General features: G+C 39.3%; 1 protein-coding gene across 7 annotated transcripts in view; it reads left to right on the top strand.

Moving 5' to 3' along the window:
* RGS7 (regulator of G protein signaling 7) overlaps positions 1–16,455 on the top strand; it is a 478,754-nt gene that overhangs the window by 358,474 nt on the left and 103,825 nt on the right. For all 7 annotated transcript variants that reach the window (XM_039529565.1, XM_039529559.1, XM_039529560.1 and 4 more), the window contains 2 exons: positions 4,320–4,426; positions 14,513–14,564. In XM_039529565.1, the coding sequence (XP_039385499.1) occupies positions 4,320–4,426; positions 14,513–14,564 (159 nt within the window). The remainder of the gene's footprint in view (positions 1–4,319; positions 4,427–14,512; positions 14,565–16,455) is intronic.

Raw genomic sequence — 16,455 nt, forward strand, 5'->3', positions numbered from 1 at the left:
ACTGAAAATTTACAGTGTGTCCAAACAAATGACCTGACAACTCTCACAACAAACTATTATAGTAGTAGAACTCAGTGTAGGAGGCTGAAACTCTGCTTCTAGCCGACTCTCTTATGTTTATGGATGGCAATGCAGCATATAATCTGCCAGCATTGAGAGACCTAAGCAATAGTTAAGCGAACCGTGTGGTAAAGACATTTTCAGCCTAATCTCTGTCAGACCCATTAATATTTTATGGGTTATGGGTTTTCTTACTGCAGTCCCGGAAAGAAAGATAAGGGGGAAAGGAAAAAGCATATTACTTTGGTGTCACCTTGCTATTCTGTAAGATTAGAAGGTCCCTTATGACCAATATTAAATCAGTAGACTTGATGATTTAATAGTCTTGTTTAGAGTTCTTATTCCCATATCTCTCTCATTCACAAACCATAAAAGCACATTTCAAATCCTATCCTGTATACTTTTTGCATGCAGAACCTCATTAAAGTCACTGCAGGAATCTCAGATATGCCTTTGACTTCAAGAGCTAACTGGTGTATTCAAATATCATAGCACACAAGGAGAGCAATGACTTTTTGAATTGTTTTGAAGACATAGCTAAGGTGTGTTTGAGAGTGTGTAAAATTTTCAAAAGTGCCTAAGTGACTTTGAAAGTCAATGAGACTAGGATCCTAAGCTACTTACATTTTTATGAAGTTACTTTGTATTAACAATTGTATGCATTACTAGAAATATTTAAAAGGACACTGCCAAGTTAAACTTAAATTTGAAAATAATTTTCCTTGGTTATGTTGCTAATAACACTTTAGAAATCTCAAAGAGAAATTTGCTTTCCTATGGGATTTACATTTCTTCAGTTACATAGGAATTGGTCTACTGGATCAAACCATGTAGTTCATTAAGTATCTTGTCTCCAAAAGTGGCCAGCACAAGGTACTGTAGAAAAAGGTACAAGAACCCTGCAGTAGGCTGTTATCAGATAACCGCTCTCTACAGGTTGTTTCTTTCTAACCTCCATTAGTTTAGTTAATGCCCTGAGGGTTTATATCTATTCCAAACCTCATATTTTCTTTTTTCATCCTTGCTATTGTAACTCTGTATACTGTTGCCATCCATGTAAATGTGCAATCCTTACAGTCATCCATCTTGTACAGAAGAGTAAATTTATGTTCAGACTTAGAAGGTTTAAGACATTCAGGTGCTTCTTATTGACATGCATCAACATGATAATGTCATCATTCACTGCTCTCCTTTCCCTCCAGAGGCTTGACCCTGCACCACTGAAGTCAATGGGAATTCTGCTTTGGACTTCAATGAGAGCAGGATCATACCTTTGGAGACCAGTCAGATCCTTCTCTCTCTCTGAGGAGGGAAACTGAGGAGACATGGATGTGAGAAAAGGCATTGGGTTGTTTCATTGTACTGTATCACTGCAAATAAAACTATTACAAGTTTTTAAAAATATTTATTTCTTTTTGTGCCACCCTTTCTGTCCTTCTCCTTGCAAACCCAGCCATCCATAATCCATCTTACTTTAAAAAAGAGACTGGTGGATTTCTTCTTTCGTCCAGTTTGTATCTGTCACTGTCTCTTTTCCCCTTTTGCCCACACAAAGATAGATATAATTTAGATAGCTGCTAGATAAGAGGGTCTTCTGATATTTACTCACTTACCCAGTGAAAGAAGGAGGATATTAAAAATAAAAGGCATTTGATTTTAAAATAATTACAGGGGGTGCGGTGTTATTTATTTATTAAATAACCTCTGGATTTCATTGGCACAAGATGTGGAATTTAATGGCTTATAAATACATCTGAATAACAAGAATATCTGCAGTTACATTAAATAGGATAAACTTCATATGGATACAAACTGTCATGTTTCAGGGCAGAACTACTAACAGTCTGGGGTCAAGAAACTTTCTTTTGGGGCATGTTGGTCCAAGAATGTCTGTTACAAGGGTTTGGTTCTTTTCTCTGAAGCATCTGGGACTATGGACTGTCAGAGACATCATGCTGGGTTACATAAATTATTTGTCTGTTCCAGGATGGCAACTGCTATGCCAGCAGGACTGGGACTAGTTTAAGACGACTGCTGGGACAAGAGATGTTTGTCATGGAGCAGAGATAGAATTGGGGTTGTGGTTAGCTGGGCTAAGTGGGGAAGTTGCCTCTCCCTGAACCCAAGAGGGGGGTTCTGAGGGTGGATGAATTCAGGGCAGCTAAAAATTCCCACTGATCCTCTTGAAAAATGTAAAATACTCATGATTAAAGTGTTCAGCTGAGTTGACAGGTGAAAGAGAGAGTTTACACATATTGCTCATGAACTATGTTTCATTTTTATAGCCAAGACTAACATAAGAAAATGTAAAAAAAAGCACAATATTAATCCATCCTTGTCACAATGACTTTTGTAGCAAAGACAGGAAACAACAGACTGAATAGGTATTTTTCCTATGTTGATGTAGTGACTGGAATTTCCTCCAGTGCCACAAAGACTTGCTGGTTTCAGAGTGGTAGCCGTGTTAGTCTATATCAGCAAAAAGAACAAGGAGTACTTGGCCACACTATCAGAGGCTTGTTCACCTGCACATCTACCAATGTGATATATGCCATCATGTGCCAGCAATGCCCTTCTGCCATGTACACTGGCCAAACCGGACAGTCTCTATGCAAAAGAATAAATGGACGCAAATCAGGTGTCAAGAATTATAACATTCAAAAACCAGTCAGAGAACACTTCAGCCTCCCTGATCACTCAATTACAGACTTAAAAACCACAATTATTCAACAAAAAAATTCAAAAACAGACTCCAGTGAGAAACTGCAGAACTGGAATTAATTTCCAAAATGGACACCATTAAATTAGGCTTGAATAAAGACTGGGAGTGAATGAGTCATTACACAAACTAAACTATTTTCCCATGTTAATTCCCCCCCACTGTTACTCACACCTTCTTGTCAATTGTTTGAAATGGATTATCCTGATTATCACAACAAAAGTTTTTTGTCTCCTGCTAATAGCCCACCATATTCAATTAGTTTAATTAGAGTTGGTATGGCAACACTCATTTTTTCATGTTCTGTGTGTGTGTATGTGTGTGTGGTAAATACAGTAAGAATCCTTCTGTATTTTCCACATATACATATATATTATATTATATTATATTATATTATATTAATTATATTATATTATATATATATATCTTGCCACTGTATTTTCCACTGCATGCACCTAATGAAGTGGGTTTTAGCCCACAAAAGCTTATGCTCAAATAAATTTGTTAGTCTCTAAGGTGCCAGAAAGACTTGCTGGTGTTTTTGTGCTAAACTTATACTTCCAGGGTTTAGAGAGGATATACAATATAGATCCATGCTGAAAAACTGAGGAATGGGATTTCAACCTAGTAATTAAGTATTAGGAAAAGTCACCTCTTTTTGAAGTATGATATGAACATAAAGAAAGCAAAACTATAGGCATTTACCAATTTGAACATTGTGTTGCACATAAATCTGTAACAGATTTTTCAAAGTGAAATTATCCATGCCATTTGTCCATCTTTGATAGACTATTATCAGAATTTCCAATGGCAGAAATTGTGTGTCTATTTTATGGGTATATAAATATTTCAGAGCTTGGTTTGGCTTGTAAAGTTATTTGGAGGGACTAATGGAGAAATAACTTAGCCTTGTGGGCCAAGGAACTCAACTACCATAGGAAGAACATGGTGTAACTAATACAATCCCACTCTTGTTAGAGTATGGCTCTGCTCTTCTGACAGGAGAATTGTAATAATTACAAAGTGTGTAGTCAATATCCTGGGACCTCAATCTCTGATATTGAACAATGGTACAGTGTAAATATAAGAACATGTGTAATACTTAACATATATATTTATTGGCTGTGGCTTTGTATGCTAAGATAAATTAAAGCCATTCTTCAATACATTGTCTATACTGGGGTTTTTAGGGAAATCTCTTATCACACTGGTGCAACTGGTAGGTGAGCCAATGTATACGAGCACAGGCTGTTTTAACACCATGTCATCTTCTAGACCTGTTCTGAAGGGAAGGGTTAGACAACACAGTGGCAGTAATTCTCAGTGAGAAATGGATGGAGTGAGTTAGTAATGAAGGTAGTGGTAATGCAGAGGAAGAGCTGTTGAATGGGAGAGATACAACTCAACTGCTTAGGAAGAGGAATCATTTTGGTGCCATCTCTATATTAAATAGTAAAAGATCTGGGTGTTTACTCACAGAGACGGGAAGAAATGTCACATAAAGGCATTAATGTTCTTTTCTTTCCCCCCATCCCAACAGTGGAAGCTCTACATTTGGGGACGTTAATGGCAGCCCATGGCTATTTCTTTCCAATCTCAGACCATGTTCTAACACTAAAGGATGATGGCACCTTTTACCGGTTCCAAGTAAGTATGCTTAAAATGTTATTGGGTTGCTTAAATGAAGGCTTATGTTAAGAGCAAGATCCTATTTATTGTAACTGTAATCGTATAGTCCCCATTCAGTGGCCCAGTTAATTATATCAATTCATCTTATACATAAAAATGCTAATAGGACTATATTCTGAAACTGTATGTTAATAATTTAAATGTAAAGAAACTAAGGACCATCACAAATATCTACATAAAATTACATAGGGAAGAAAATGTCCCTCTCTGAAATAACAATAACTCCAATGGCTTGAAAAGTCTAACAGATGCAATAAAATTGTATTCAGCATAATCCTCAATAGGACCCTCCTTTGTAAAATCTTATGGAGTTCTGGGGTGTGGAATGTAACACATTATGACTCTTTCCTCACAAGCTCTGTATAGCACTTCAGACAGAATATTTCCTCTTCTGAGAGATGTACATGTGTACATATTTGATTATGATCTCACCTTTATAGTGAGAGATTTCTATGTTGACCAGCTGGTCACACTGTAGTGCTCATGGAAAAAAACTGAGCAGGTATTCTAGTGCAGATTAGGAGAATACATCTGATTTTATATATATTACTGATAGGTTTTTCTTTTTATTTGCATACTTATTTGTACCTTTTTTGAATGTTATTACACTAGTTTTAAAATTAGTTCTTTACTGTTTCATACAACGAACAGCTTGATCTCATGGTCTGTACATTGAGACAAATGTGATCCACAGTATTGATTGGGCACAGTACTGGTGTTTGATAAATGTATTAGAACCAGAAAAGACTGTCTGATGGGACACTAGCATATCATCCCCCAGACATTTAAGACTAACGTTTTACTTTAGAAAAAGAAAATGCAGTTCAAAGATACCTGAGAAGAACATTGTCTTCCAAGTGTAGAAGAAACGTGACAGGTTGAAGAGTAATCCTACCTTCAAATCATGATCACCATTTTAGTTGAATACCACACCTCACCTTCTGAGTCTCTAGACTACTATGTTGTTGCTCTACTGCCCCTTTTTGGCAAAGCAGCATGATCTTTGACCTAAAGGACACAGCATGAAAAATGTAGATTTATAACTACATACCTGCAATACTGTCAATCTAGCATGAAAGAACAGGAAGTTGATTTGGCCAAGGAGGGGGCGTGTTACTGCATGAATTTGACTAGTATTACAATACTAGTACAATCACCATTACTAATCTATTCATATCCCATACCTAGGAAATATAAGGTTTCCATAACACAATAAATCAGGGGCAGAAAAAGGTGGAATAGTATTAAATGAACTGTGAGCCTTACCATTCAGGGGTAGTAGCTAGTGGACCGTGTGGACACAGTTATACAGGTATAAATGAGCTTATACTGGTAGAGTTCATTGATGGATGATAAAGGGGGTAAGCTATATCAATAGATGCAGCTTTATACTGGTATAATTGAGTTATAACTATTTTGGTAAAAATCTCACAGCTCTAACCAAAGTTACACCAATACAAAAATGGTATGTTACTTATGCTGTTAAATTAGGAGGTGGAAATGGCCCATTCAACTGGGAAAAGGTAAAATTATTTTACTTTGACTTTAATTTTTTGGGGGGAGGTGTGAAAAAGCTCCCCAGGTGCATCAAAAAGAGAACCATGGCTGGAGAGAATCCAACAATTTCTAGACTACTGTGATACACAGAGAAAAAGCATTTGTAGTAGCCAATACTGCAAAGTGCAGAGTCCATCCCTGCAGAGACTCTCCTACTACAGCGCAATGACTTGCCCTGCAGAAAATAGGTTAGCAGTGGTTATGTACTCTGTCCTTTCTATGTCTGACAAAGGGTTCCGATCCCTTTTCTCTCTTGACAGTGTAATTATTTCCAGGTGGTGTTTTTTAAACAGGCTATTCCTCTGTATGAATGGATGAGAATATGAGTGGAGCTTGTGTTCCACTTGTTCAATTGCCCTTTTACAATCAAAATTATGCTTTTCTGTTACTATTGTAGCCATCAGGAGGGCTGTTAAAATCATAAGTGCCCCCAGCTTTTTAAAAGGATGTGGGTATAGAAATAAGTCTTTTCAGTTTGTACCATTTTTAGGTGTATCAGCACTAATTGTTCCTGGGGCAGTTCACCTAATATTATTGTTCAGAAGAGGAGATCTAAAAGTTACCAGATAGCTGCACACTTCATAGAGGATTAGATTTTGGCTAACCCTAACACAGCCATTCAGGGAATTAAGAAGTAATGAGTCCCCTTGAAGTCCCTGAGCAGCAGGGCTTTTTTCATTGCAACCTTAGCAGTGAAAGAAAACAGGAGCTGCGCACCCAATACCCACCCCCAACATATGAGCAATTGAGTCGGAGATGAAACTGGACAAGTATGGGGGAAACAAGCTCCACTCCGGAAAGGAGTGAAGTAGTTTAATTCCCTCCCCACCCCCACAGTAGGAGGGGGGAATTCCTGTCAGAATTCCTTCCTGGAACGTCATGCAAGCACATGCTTCCTTGTACTCAGTGTGGGCCAATAGTCTTTTAATCCAGCCTCATGTTTGGAAATTATGCTTTCCTAGTGAAAAGTGCCTGACTCTTCTTCCCCCAGCTTCCCAACCTTTCCCAGAACAACCTCCCAGGGATCGGAGTGTGATGGCCTTTCCAAACTGCATACCCATCCTGGCTCTCCTCACTTCAATGGCAAGCTGGTGAGATATAGCATGTCCACCAGGACCAATTTTGAATCAACTGCCATGAGTCATTAAAAATTTCAGAAGTACCGAAGAAGTCTCTTGTGCATGAAGGCACTTCTTGGCATATCTAGGGCTCCCAATGTCTCGAGGAAGTGTTCTCCCAAAACACATTTTTATGGGTTTCATTTGAACAAGAGCCACACTGTTAACCATCTATCCCTGGTACAGAAAGGACTTTATTTGTTTTTTATTTAAATAAATAAATATCCTAATATAGTAACAACGATGATAAACAATATTTACTAGCTGTTACATAGCATTTTTTCATCCATAGATCATACAGTGCTTTATAAAACAGCTAAGAGCTAAGAGTCTCCATTTTAAAAATGGGGAAAGAGACCTACAAAGAGGTTAAATGTCTTGCCCAAGGTCACTAACAGAACCACAAATAAAACCTGTTCTTCTGAGTCCCAATCCAGTGCCTTATCCACTAGGATACAGTGCCTCCTGATGGACAGTACAGTAACTCCTCACTTAAGGTTGTCCCGCTTAACATTGTTTCATTGTTATGTTGCTGATCAACTAGGGAACTTACTCATTTAAAGTTGTGCAATGCTCCACTCTTATGTTGTTTGGCTGCCTGCTTTCTCCACAGCTGGCAGCCTCCCTACGGCCCCCTCCCTCCCAGTGCCTCCCACCCGCCGGCAGACTCTCCGGATCAGTGCCTTCCCCCTCCTTCCCCCCTCCTGACGGCAGCAATCAGCTGTTTTGCGGAATTTTGGAAGCAGGAGGGAGGGGGAAGGAGCGAGGACTTGATGCACAGGCTCCCTCTCCCTCCCCTTCCTCCTGAACGAGGCAAGCCAGCTGATTGCCCCGGGCAGGAGGGAGGGGGGAGGAGCGAGGACTCGGCACGCCTCCCTCCTCCCTCTCCTACTCGGCAATCAGCTGGCTTGCGGCGTTTAGAAGGAAGGGGAGGGAGGGGGGAGGAGCCAGGACGCAGCGAGCGAAGTAAAGGGGGAGGAGGTGGAGGGGGAGAAGAGGTGGGTCAAGGGTGGGGGCTTGGGGGAAGGAGTAGAGTGGAGTGGGCAGGCTGAAGTTTGAACCCCCTGCCTCTGGTGCTTGCAGAGTAGGGGAAGCTGCCCTGGAACCTAACCCCTCCCCCCCATTTACATTAATTCTTGTGGGGAAATTGGATTCGCTTAACATCATTTCACTGAAAGTCGCATTTTTCAGGAACATAACTACAACGTTAAGTGAGGAGTTACTGTACTAGAATAAGAATGGTATATTGTCATAAAATATGAATATCTCTTTCCTTGGAGGCAGTTTATCCTAATGGATGATTTTCATGATATAACATCTGAGGTTGCAAGTTGAATGCTTATGAAATATTTAACATTTTCCCTAAGGCTTTTTTTTTTTACATAGATATATCTGCCTAAAAGTTTGTATAACATTACATAATATATAGAAAGTCTTGGATTTAGTCTTTAACTTGTAAAAGATGATGTTGCTTCTGCTCTATTGACAAAATGGCTCCCTAATAAAGATTTAAGGCTAAAATATGGGACGGTATTATAAGCAGCTTCTCAAAGGGCACACATGTAGATTGCAAAATCAGAGTTAACATTACATCCATGTTCTGGCTCCAGTTAGCTTCGTGATTAACATGAAGACCAGGCCAACCCCTTCCCTGGGCATGCCTACTTATGCCTCCATCATTCCTGGTTTGAAGGAATTAAAGGCCCTTGATGATTCAAAGGATCCATACGCGTAGCAGCTAACTTCTTTGCTGCAGTTCTGTGACTGTATGAGAGTTTTCTCTTGGGTGTGTTTGTGTCAGGCGTCAGCCAAAAGTTGGTCACCATGCTCTTGGTATAATTTCTTTCTGCAATACATTTTTTTAAAAATTAAATGAACATATTGCAATAAAATACACTTAAACTACTTTTTTTTGCAAAACATCAATGTTGACAGGCATTAGGAAGTTTACATCTGTTGTGTCAGATATTCATCTATTCCTATTGTTTATACTACCCGAGGCTATGGTTTTAACAAGCTAAACTGAGTCAGACTTGCCACTTACTGCATGGAGTGGTTCTAGTAATTTAGTAGGTGTTAAATTGAGAATTTAAAGTACTGCATTAATGACGTCTCTTTTTGTACATGGAATACATATAACAATATCAGTTGAATGGGGGTGAAGTTCAATGTTTCCATGTTGTAGATATTTTAAATATATTTGCAGTCTCTCTACCTTTTCATATAACACAAGTAATTCATTTGCACTGCTTTTAAAATCACTTTATTCTGGGAGATTAGGTTTTGTGTTATGTGCAGCAGTATTTATACAAGTGTAATGATGCTGTGTGTGTATTCACTTTTGTCATGCACAGCAGGAACCCACCCCACCACCCAATGCCCTTATGCCATGTCTGATCAGCCTGGTATTAGCTATCCAGATGTGCATCTATAGGAAATCCAGGCTATAACTCTTGTGCCTTGTCTCTAAGCAAAGACCAAGGATGCTGTATCTTTGTGATAATCCCACCCCTGTCTGTTGGTCAGATCAATGTACAGCTCATATTGTGGAGATGAATGTATTTCCTTTAAATGTCATATAGTCAAAGTTCTGAAATTATATTTAAATCACTAAGTCTTACAACAACAGATAAATAAAACAAAATTAGACATTCATGGGTAATATGGAGATTATTGGTTAAAATGTCCATTCATTACAGGAGATGTATACAGTGGATGTAGTTTGGTCTGATGAGTCAAGTGTGAGAATGAGAATCAGAATCAGAATCCTTGGTGTGAAATTCTGACTCTGTTGATGTCAGTGCCAAAAATCTCATTGATTTCAGCCAGGCCAGGGTTTCATCCTTGGTTTTCAAACTCGTTTCTGTCACTGACTTCCTTTATCTTGGGCAAACCACTTACCCTCCCTTGGCCTCAGTTTCCTTATCTTTAAAATGGGGATAACAAGACTTACCACTGGAAAAGGTTTGAGTTCCCCCAATTCAGATGTTGGAGAACATGAGGCATTTTAATTTATATATGATCAATTATTGTTTATTTGATGATACCTTAAGATTATAGATCCCCATTTCTAGAGTTTATAACAGTTCTCTGGAGAGGAATGACAATATATGGAGCAAAAGGGTTACATTTGACAGGAATATTCCTCACCATATACATTAACTAGACTAAACTGTCCCCTTGTCAACAGACCTTTCCCTTATAACTATTCAAAGGGAGGGATTAAAGTAAACTATAGGATCTTTCTCCTTTAAAAATACAGTTTAAACCATACAAACTAACAGTGCTTTGTGAAAAGGTGTGGTGTTTGAATCAATGTTTTTCTCTATTTGAAATAGCAAGTAGGGTTTCCAGCTTTGGTTGGATGAATTCCTGGAGATTTCATCACGACATAATCTTTAATTCAAGATTAATCTTTAATTCTTGGAGATTCCAGGGTAGTCCTGCAAGGTTGGCAACCCTAAAATTAGCAAGTGCCTATTCAATAGTTAAAATACTAGGATGATGATTTGTTTTATGGTAGAGCCAAGATAGAACTGTTCTTTGTTCCTTTGCTAAATTGCTAGCAAAATTCCAATGCTAGTAAATGTAATAGGGGGATACATACTTGGATTACAGGAGTTGCTTTTATACATTTTTATTAGCAGAAGAGGCCTGCATATAGATTGCTGTGGTTAAATGTAGACAGTAATATAAAAATATTATCCAGATTGGACAATATAAAATTGCTTACTTAGAGCCACTTTTCTACCCAGGCTCGTAATGACCTTATAGAGACAATCTATTCTATACAAACCAATGAGTTTGAGTCTCTGATAATATTTGTGGTGCTAGATATGACCTTGTTTCTCCAGCCACAGGAATGAATAGAACTGCTTGCCTAGGAATACCCAATTACAGATACATGTAGACCAAATGCTTTAAAATTGTAATGATGTAAGTTGGCAGCATTATTTCTGCCTGGGCTGATAGACACTATTTGATTTTCCCAAAACTATTCCGCCACCTGCCTTCTTTTCAGCTATAAATAGGATGTCATGGCAAAGTAGCAAATAGGGAATGATACCACTCATTCATGGCAAACCACTTGACAGCCACTCCTCAGGCAAAATGAAATTTTTAACTACTGATAATTCCTTAAGGTTTTCAACATTCCACTCAAAAAAGTTAATGTTTGATAATCTTCTCTATGAAAATTAGGTACAAAATGCTTGTACTGCAACACATCTATAAATCTCCCAGGCAAAGCTTTCAATTGCCTGAAAATTGTAATACATATAATGGAGTTTTCACGGGGGTTTTAATGTGTGTACCCTAAGGTACCAATATTGTGAGGTACACAACAGATAATTCTACTACTGTTGATGATTGAGCTGTGCAAAATAATTAGATCAAAACTCCACCACCTTCTCAAACTGTGCCTAGGTTGGCAGTCACGTGCATTTGCAAACCACAGTTGATGCACAGAGGAGATCATGAACATGGGCAGAGATTCTTTGCATAGCTCTGTGAGGTTCTTAACCAGCTGAGAGATGAACAGCTAGTCTTCCCTTCCTTCTACACACTCATACTTATAGTGAATCCCACGTCTCATTTACATACACCCCACTCTACAATAAGCCCTAGATCTCTTGTTTCTTAGGTCTATAGGCCTGCCCCCCTCTTCTGTTCATTCTTTCTTGGAAAAGTTACACCCCTTTCCTAAGTGTTTAGGGGTCATACTTTTCCTCATCTCCAGGAGATTCTTCATGATCAACTATTTTACCCAGTCCTTAAATGCTAGGAAAGGTTGTGAGAAGAAGAAGGATGTAAGCTAAATACTTGAATTGCAGAGATGCAACGAGGCATGTCACATGTTTGAGATAAGACTAAGGATATGTCTACACTACCAAATTAGGTCCTTTTTATAGAAGTCGATTTTTAGAAATTGATTTTATACAATCAATTGTGTATGTCCACACTAAGTGCATTAAGTCGGCGGAGTGCATCCTCACTACTGTGGCTAGCATAGACACATGGAGCAGTGCACTGTGGGTAGCTATTCCACAGTTCCCGCAGTCTCCGACACCCATTGGAATTCTGGGTTAAGCTCCCAATGCCTGATGGGGCAAAAACATTGTTGCGGTGGTTTTGGGTACATGTTATCAGTCGCCTCTCCCTCCATGAAAGCAACAGCAGACAATCATTTTGTGCCTTTTTTCTTGGGTTACCCATGCAGACACCATACCACGGTCAGCATGGAGCCTGCTCAGCTCACCGTCATCACTGCTGTTGCATCAGAGAGACTTTGGTGTGACAGTTGTGTGTGTTTCTCCTTGTTGCAAACCCACCCCATTTGTTGATTTTTAATTCCCTGGAAGCCAACCACCCTCCCCCCTTTGAAATAAAGTAACTATTGTTTTGAAACCATGCATTCTTTCTTTATTAATTTTTTTAAAATGAGATAACGGACAAGGTAGCCTGGGTGGGGTGGGGGTGGAGGGAAGGACAAGGCCACATTGCTTATTGTAGCCACACTAAAAATCAAACTCTTTGAATGACAGCCTTCTGTTGCTTTAGCCATCCTCTGCAGTGGAGTGGCTGGGTGCCTGGAGCCTCCCCGCCCGTGTTCTTGGGCAGGTGGGTGAGGAGGCTATGGGACATGGGGATGAGGGTAGGCAGTTATACAGTGGATGCAGTGGGGGGTCTGTGCTTTTGTTGGCCTTCCTGCAGCTCCAACAGATGCTTGATCCTGTCCGTTTGCTCCCCCATTAGCCTCAGCATTGCATTCTGCCTCCACTCTTCATGCTCACTTAATTCTTCCCTGGCTTCTGCCACTGAATGCCTTTATGAATTAAGCTGTGCCCTATCAGTGCAGGTTGGACTGCATGAGCTTGGCAAACATGTCATCATGAGTGCATTTTTTTCACCTTTTAATCTGTGATAACCTCAGAGATGGAGATGATAGGGGGAGCATAGAAACATTTTATGCTCTACAATTCTGGGGGGACTGCATGGTCACCTGTGTTGCTGAGTTCGCCATGCTGACCAAACAGGAAATGAAATTCAAAAGTGCCCGGGGCTTTTCCTGTGTACCTGGCTAGTGCATTGGGGTTCAAAGTGCTGTCCAGAGCGGTCATAATGGAGCACTCTGGGATAGCTCCCGGAGGCCAATACCATCAATTTGTGTTCGCACTATCCCAAATTAGACCCAGCAAGGTCGATTTTAGAGCTACTCCCTTCACCAGGGAGGAGCACAGAAGTTGATTTTAAGAACCCTTTAGGTCGACGGAACAGGGTTGGTTGTGTGGACGCAGTCATTTTTAAATCTACCTAACGTGGCTAAATTCGACCTAAACTCATAGTGTAGACCAGGCTTAAGATCTATAGGATCCATATAAGAAAAAGACAATGTTATTGCTCTGTCTGGAAGAACTGTTTGTTGGCTAAGAGAGAAAAGCTGCATCATATGGCTTACACATTTCCAGTTCCACTCAAGGGATTGCTGTCCAAGACTCTGGGTGATACCAGTGTTAGCTTTTTTTACGACAGCTTTAGGGCTAAATTCAGACTCCTGCATTTACAGACATGCAGACTCAGAGACTGAGAAGGCGTGTGCCTTGAGAGTGGCATGCCTGGAGTCAGTATGTCTATGTATGGATAAAGCAGCAGTTTTTCATTGAAATGTAGTCTTTCAAAATGAATTATTTTCTTCATTTCTTACAAAATATTAATATCTCTTAAAGATATTTTCCCCAATGATATAAACAAAATGTTATTGAAATAAAAAAAATCATTTTGTTTGCAATAAAAGAAAAAAATCAATAACATTTTAGATATTTTTAATGGAAAAATAAAGAACTGCATTTGAAGGCCTCAACAGTAATACAACTTTGAAATTTTAAATATTTTTGTGAAAATAGCTTGTCCTTTTTGACCAGCTCTAATAAATACCTACTAGTGAGTTGCCTAGAACCTTAACATATACTGTTTATTAATCACAAGTTCTGCAAAATCAAACATTGAATGGGTCATAAAGAGTGCAAAAACTTCTCACCTCTAAATGTTGAATCTTCAGGTTGGTGTGAGCATGTTCCTGGGGAAAGTAGGGCTGCCCTGTACCTGTTCTGTAGTTTATCAATAATAATAATAATACTTCATTCTTCTTAGCTGCCATTCTAGCATGCTACACAAATACCATAAATAAGCATACAAAATTAATTTGCCATTTTGATGCCTATTTCAAAATTGCTGGATTTACAATACAGTGGATTTCCAAAGAAAACACAAATAACCTTTACAAAACAGTGTCAGTCTAGAAATTGTATAATGTTTGCTTTGTCTAACCTGAATTCCCTGCTTTTTTGTTTTATTTTGTTTTATTCTATAGACACCCTATTTTTGGCCATCAAATTGTTGGGAGCCGGAAAATACAGACTATGGTCAGTGTGAATACCTATTCTCTTTCTATCAGGAGTCTTGTATTGTATGTATAAAAATATTATTACAGTCTGTGTTGTTTAGCCATCCCACCATTAAAAACACTGTTGTTGTTTTGTTCAATCCCAATGCAAGAACTGCTGATGCTCAGCTCAAGGTTGGCTTTGATTTTGTAAAGTTTATTAAGGCAGAAGTCAAATATGAATGTGATCCAGGAATACAAAAATAGCATTGCATTGCTGTGCACATTGTAAATACATATGGTGACAAAGTCTCAGTGAAAGAGAAGGTACTTTAAAAGTAGTGATTCTACCATGCTGATGGGATTTAAACACATGCAAGCAAGCTAGTGAGGATTCTCAAACTCATAGTGGGCCAAACTTTCAAAGATATGTGCATGTATGTATCCAGTGGACATGTGGAAATCAGTTATTTGTTCATACACATGGCCACACAAATACATGTGCATACATTCAGGTTCACATGGATGGGAATGGCCACATCTGTGTACAATATGTTATTTCATGCCATGTGTAGGGAGGCCATTTGTCCAGTTTAAAGCCGGACAATCCTAGATTTATGCCGTACTATTCCTGTCCGGTAGAGACTTAGCACTGGACATGGCTTTGTCCATTGAAAATGAGAGGAGAGAATAGGAAGAGATTGTAGATGCAGGAGGATGCCAGAGGGGAGGGGTCAAGGCGACACCTCTGTATGCAGTGATGCAGGCATGAGTGGGTCAGTGCAAGCAGGCTCACACACAGGGGCAGAGTCATGTAGGCAGGGATGAGCTAGTGCAGGAGGCCGACACGGAAGGGGGTGAGGCTGCGTGTGTGGGCTAAAATAGGGCAGGGCCACGGGGGTAGGCTGATGGAGAAGAGGGAGGGGCCATATGAGCAGGGGCGTTGAAATCCCATATTCTGAGGAGGTGCCATAAATTATACGTGCATAATTGGTAAAAAAACAAACAAACAAACACTATAAAATGACTAAAGCCAAGATTTTTTTCAAAAATTAGTATCTAAAGTTAGGTTCCTATGTCGACATGTATGCACCGAATTAAGTGGTGTGGTTTTCCATGAAACTGATCAATCAACAGCTCCCATTCATTTTAATGGGAGCTGCTGGATACTCATGACTTTTGGAAAAACAGCCCACATTTATTTTGGTGACTAAATATCCTAACTTCAGGCACCCATTTTTAAAAAAAATATCTTGGCTGAATGCTTTGGAAATTCAAGGTGGCGTGCACTACTGTGTGTTCAACCTCAGTATTGGAGAGATGTGGGCTAATGGAATCTGCATAAGGTTGGGAGTCAGTCCAACATTCTGTTCTTATCTTCACAGTTGACTTGTGTGATTTTTGGGTAAATCACTAAATCCAACAATTTCAAACTCAGGTGCCTAATGTTAGGCATCTAAATAACTAGTCCGATTTTCAGAGGTGATGAGCACCAACAACTCAAGTCTGAAAATGCTGATGTTATCCTCTCCAGGCCTCAGTTAGCTCATGTGTACAATGGGGATAAAAATGCTTAGCCACCTTGTAAAACACTGAGATTTGTAGATTCAAAGTACAGTAGAAGTCCAGAATATTGCTATGGATCTAATATTTAGACAGCTGTGATTAGTCACTGAGGCAGGAAGATATTTGATTCAGCACTTAATATTACTGCCTATTTCTTTCCTTCTTTCCTTCTTCTTAGCAATTTTTCACGGCTTTCCTTTAAGTGTTGTCCTATCTATTCACAGTCTCCTGGGTTACAGAAGACCAGAAAGTTATGAAACATGGTTCCCAAGGGAAACCAAGCTGTTCACTAGAAAAAGCCTATGGGATAACCGAGGGAGTTAATAAATATGCTAAAATGTTTGTTAGAACGCTTCACTGTCTAA

The sequence above is a fragment of the Mauremys reevesii genome, linkage group 3, assembly GCF_016161935.1.
Source record: "Mauremys reevesii isolate NIE-2019 linkage group 3, ASM1616193v1, whole genome shotgun sequence".
Lineage (NCBI taxonomy): Eukaryota > Metazoa > Chordata > Testudines > Geoemydidae > Mauremys > Mauremys reevesii.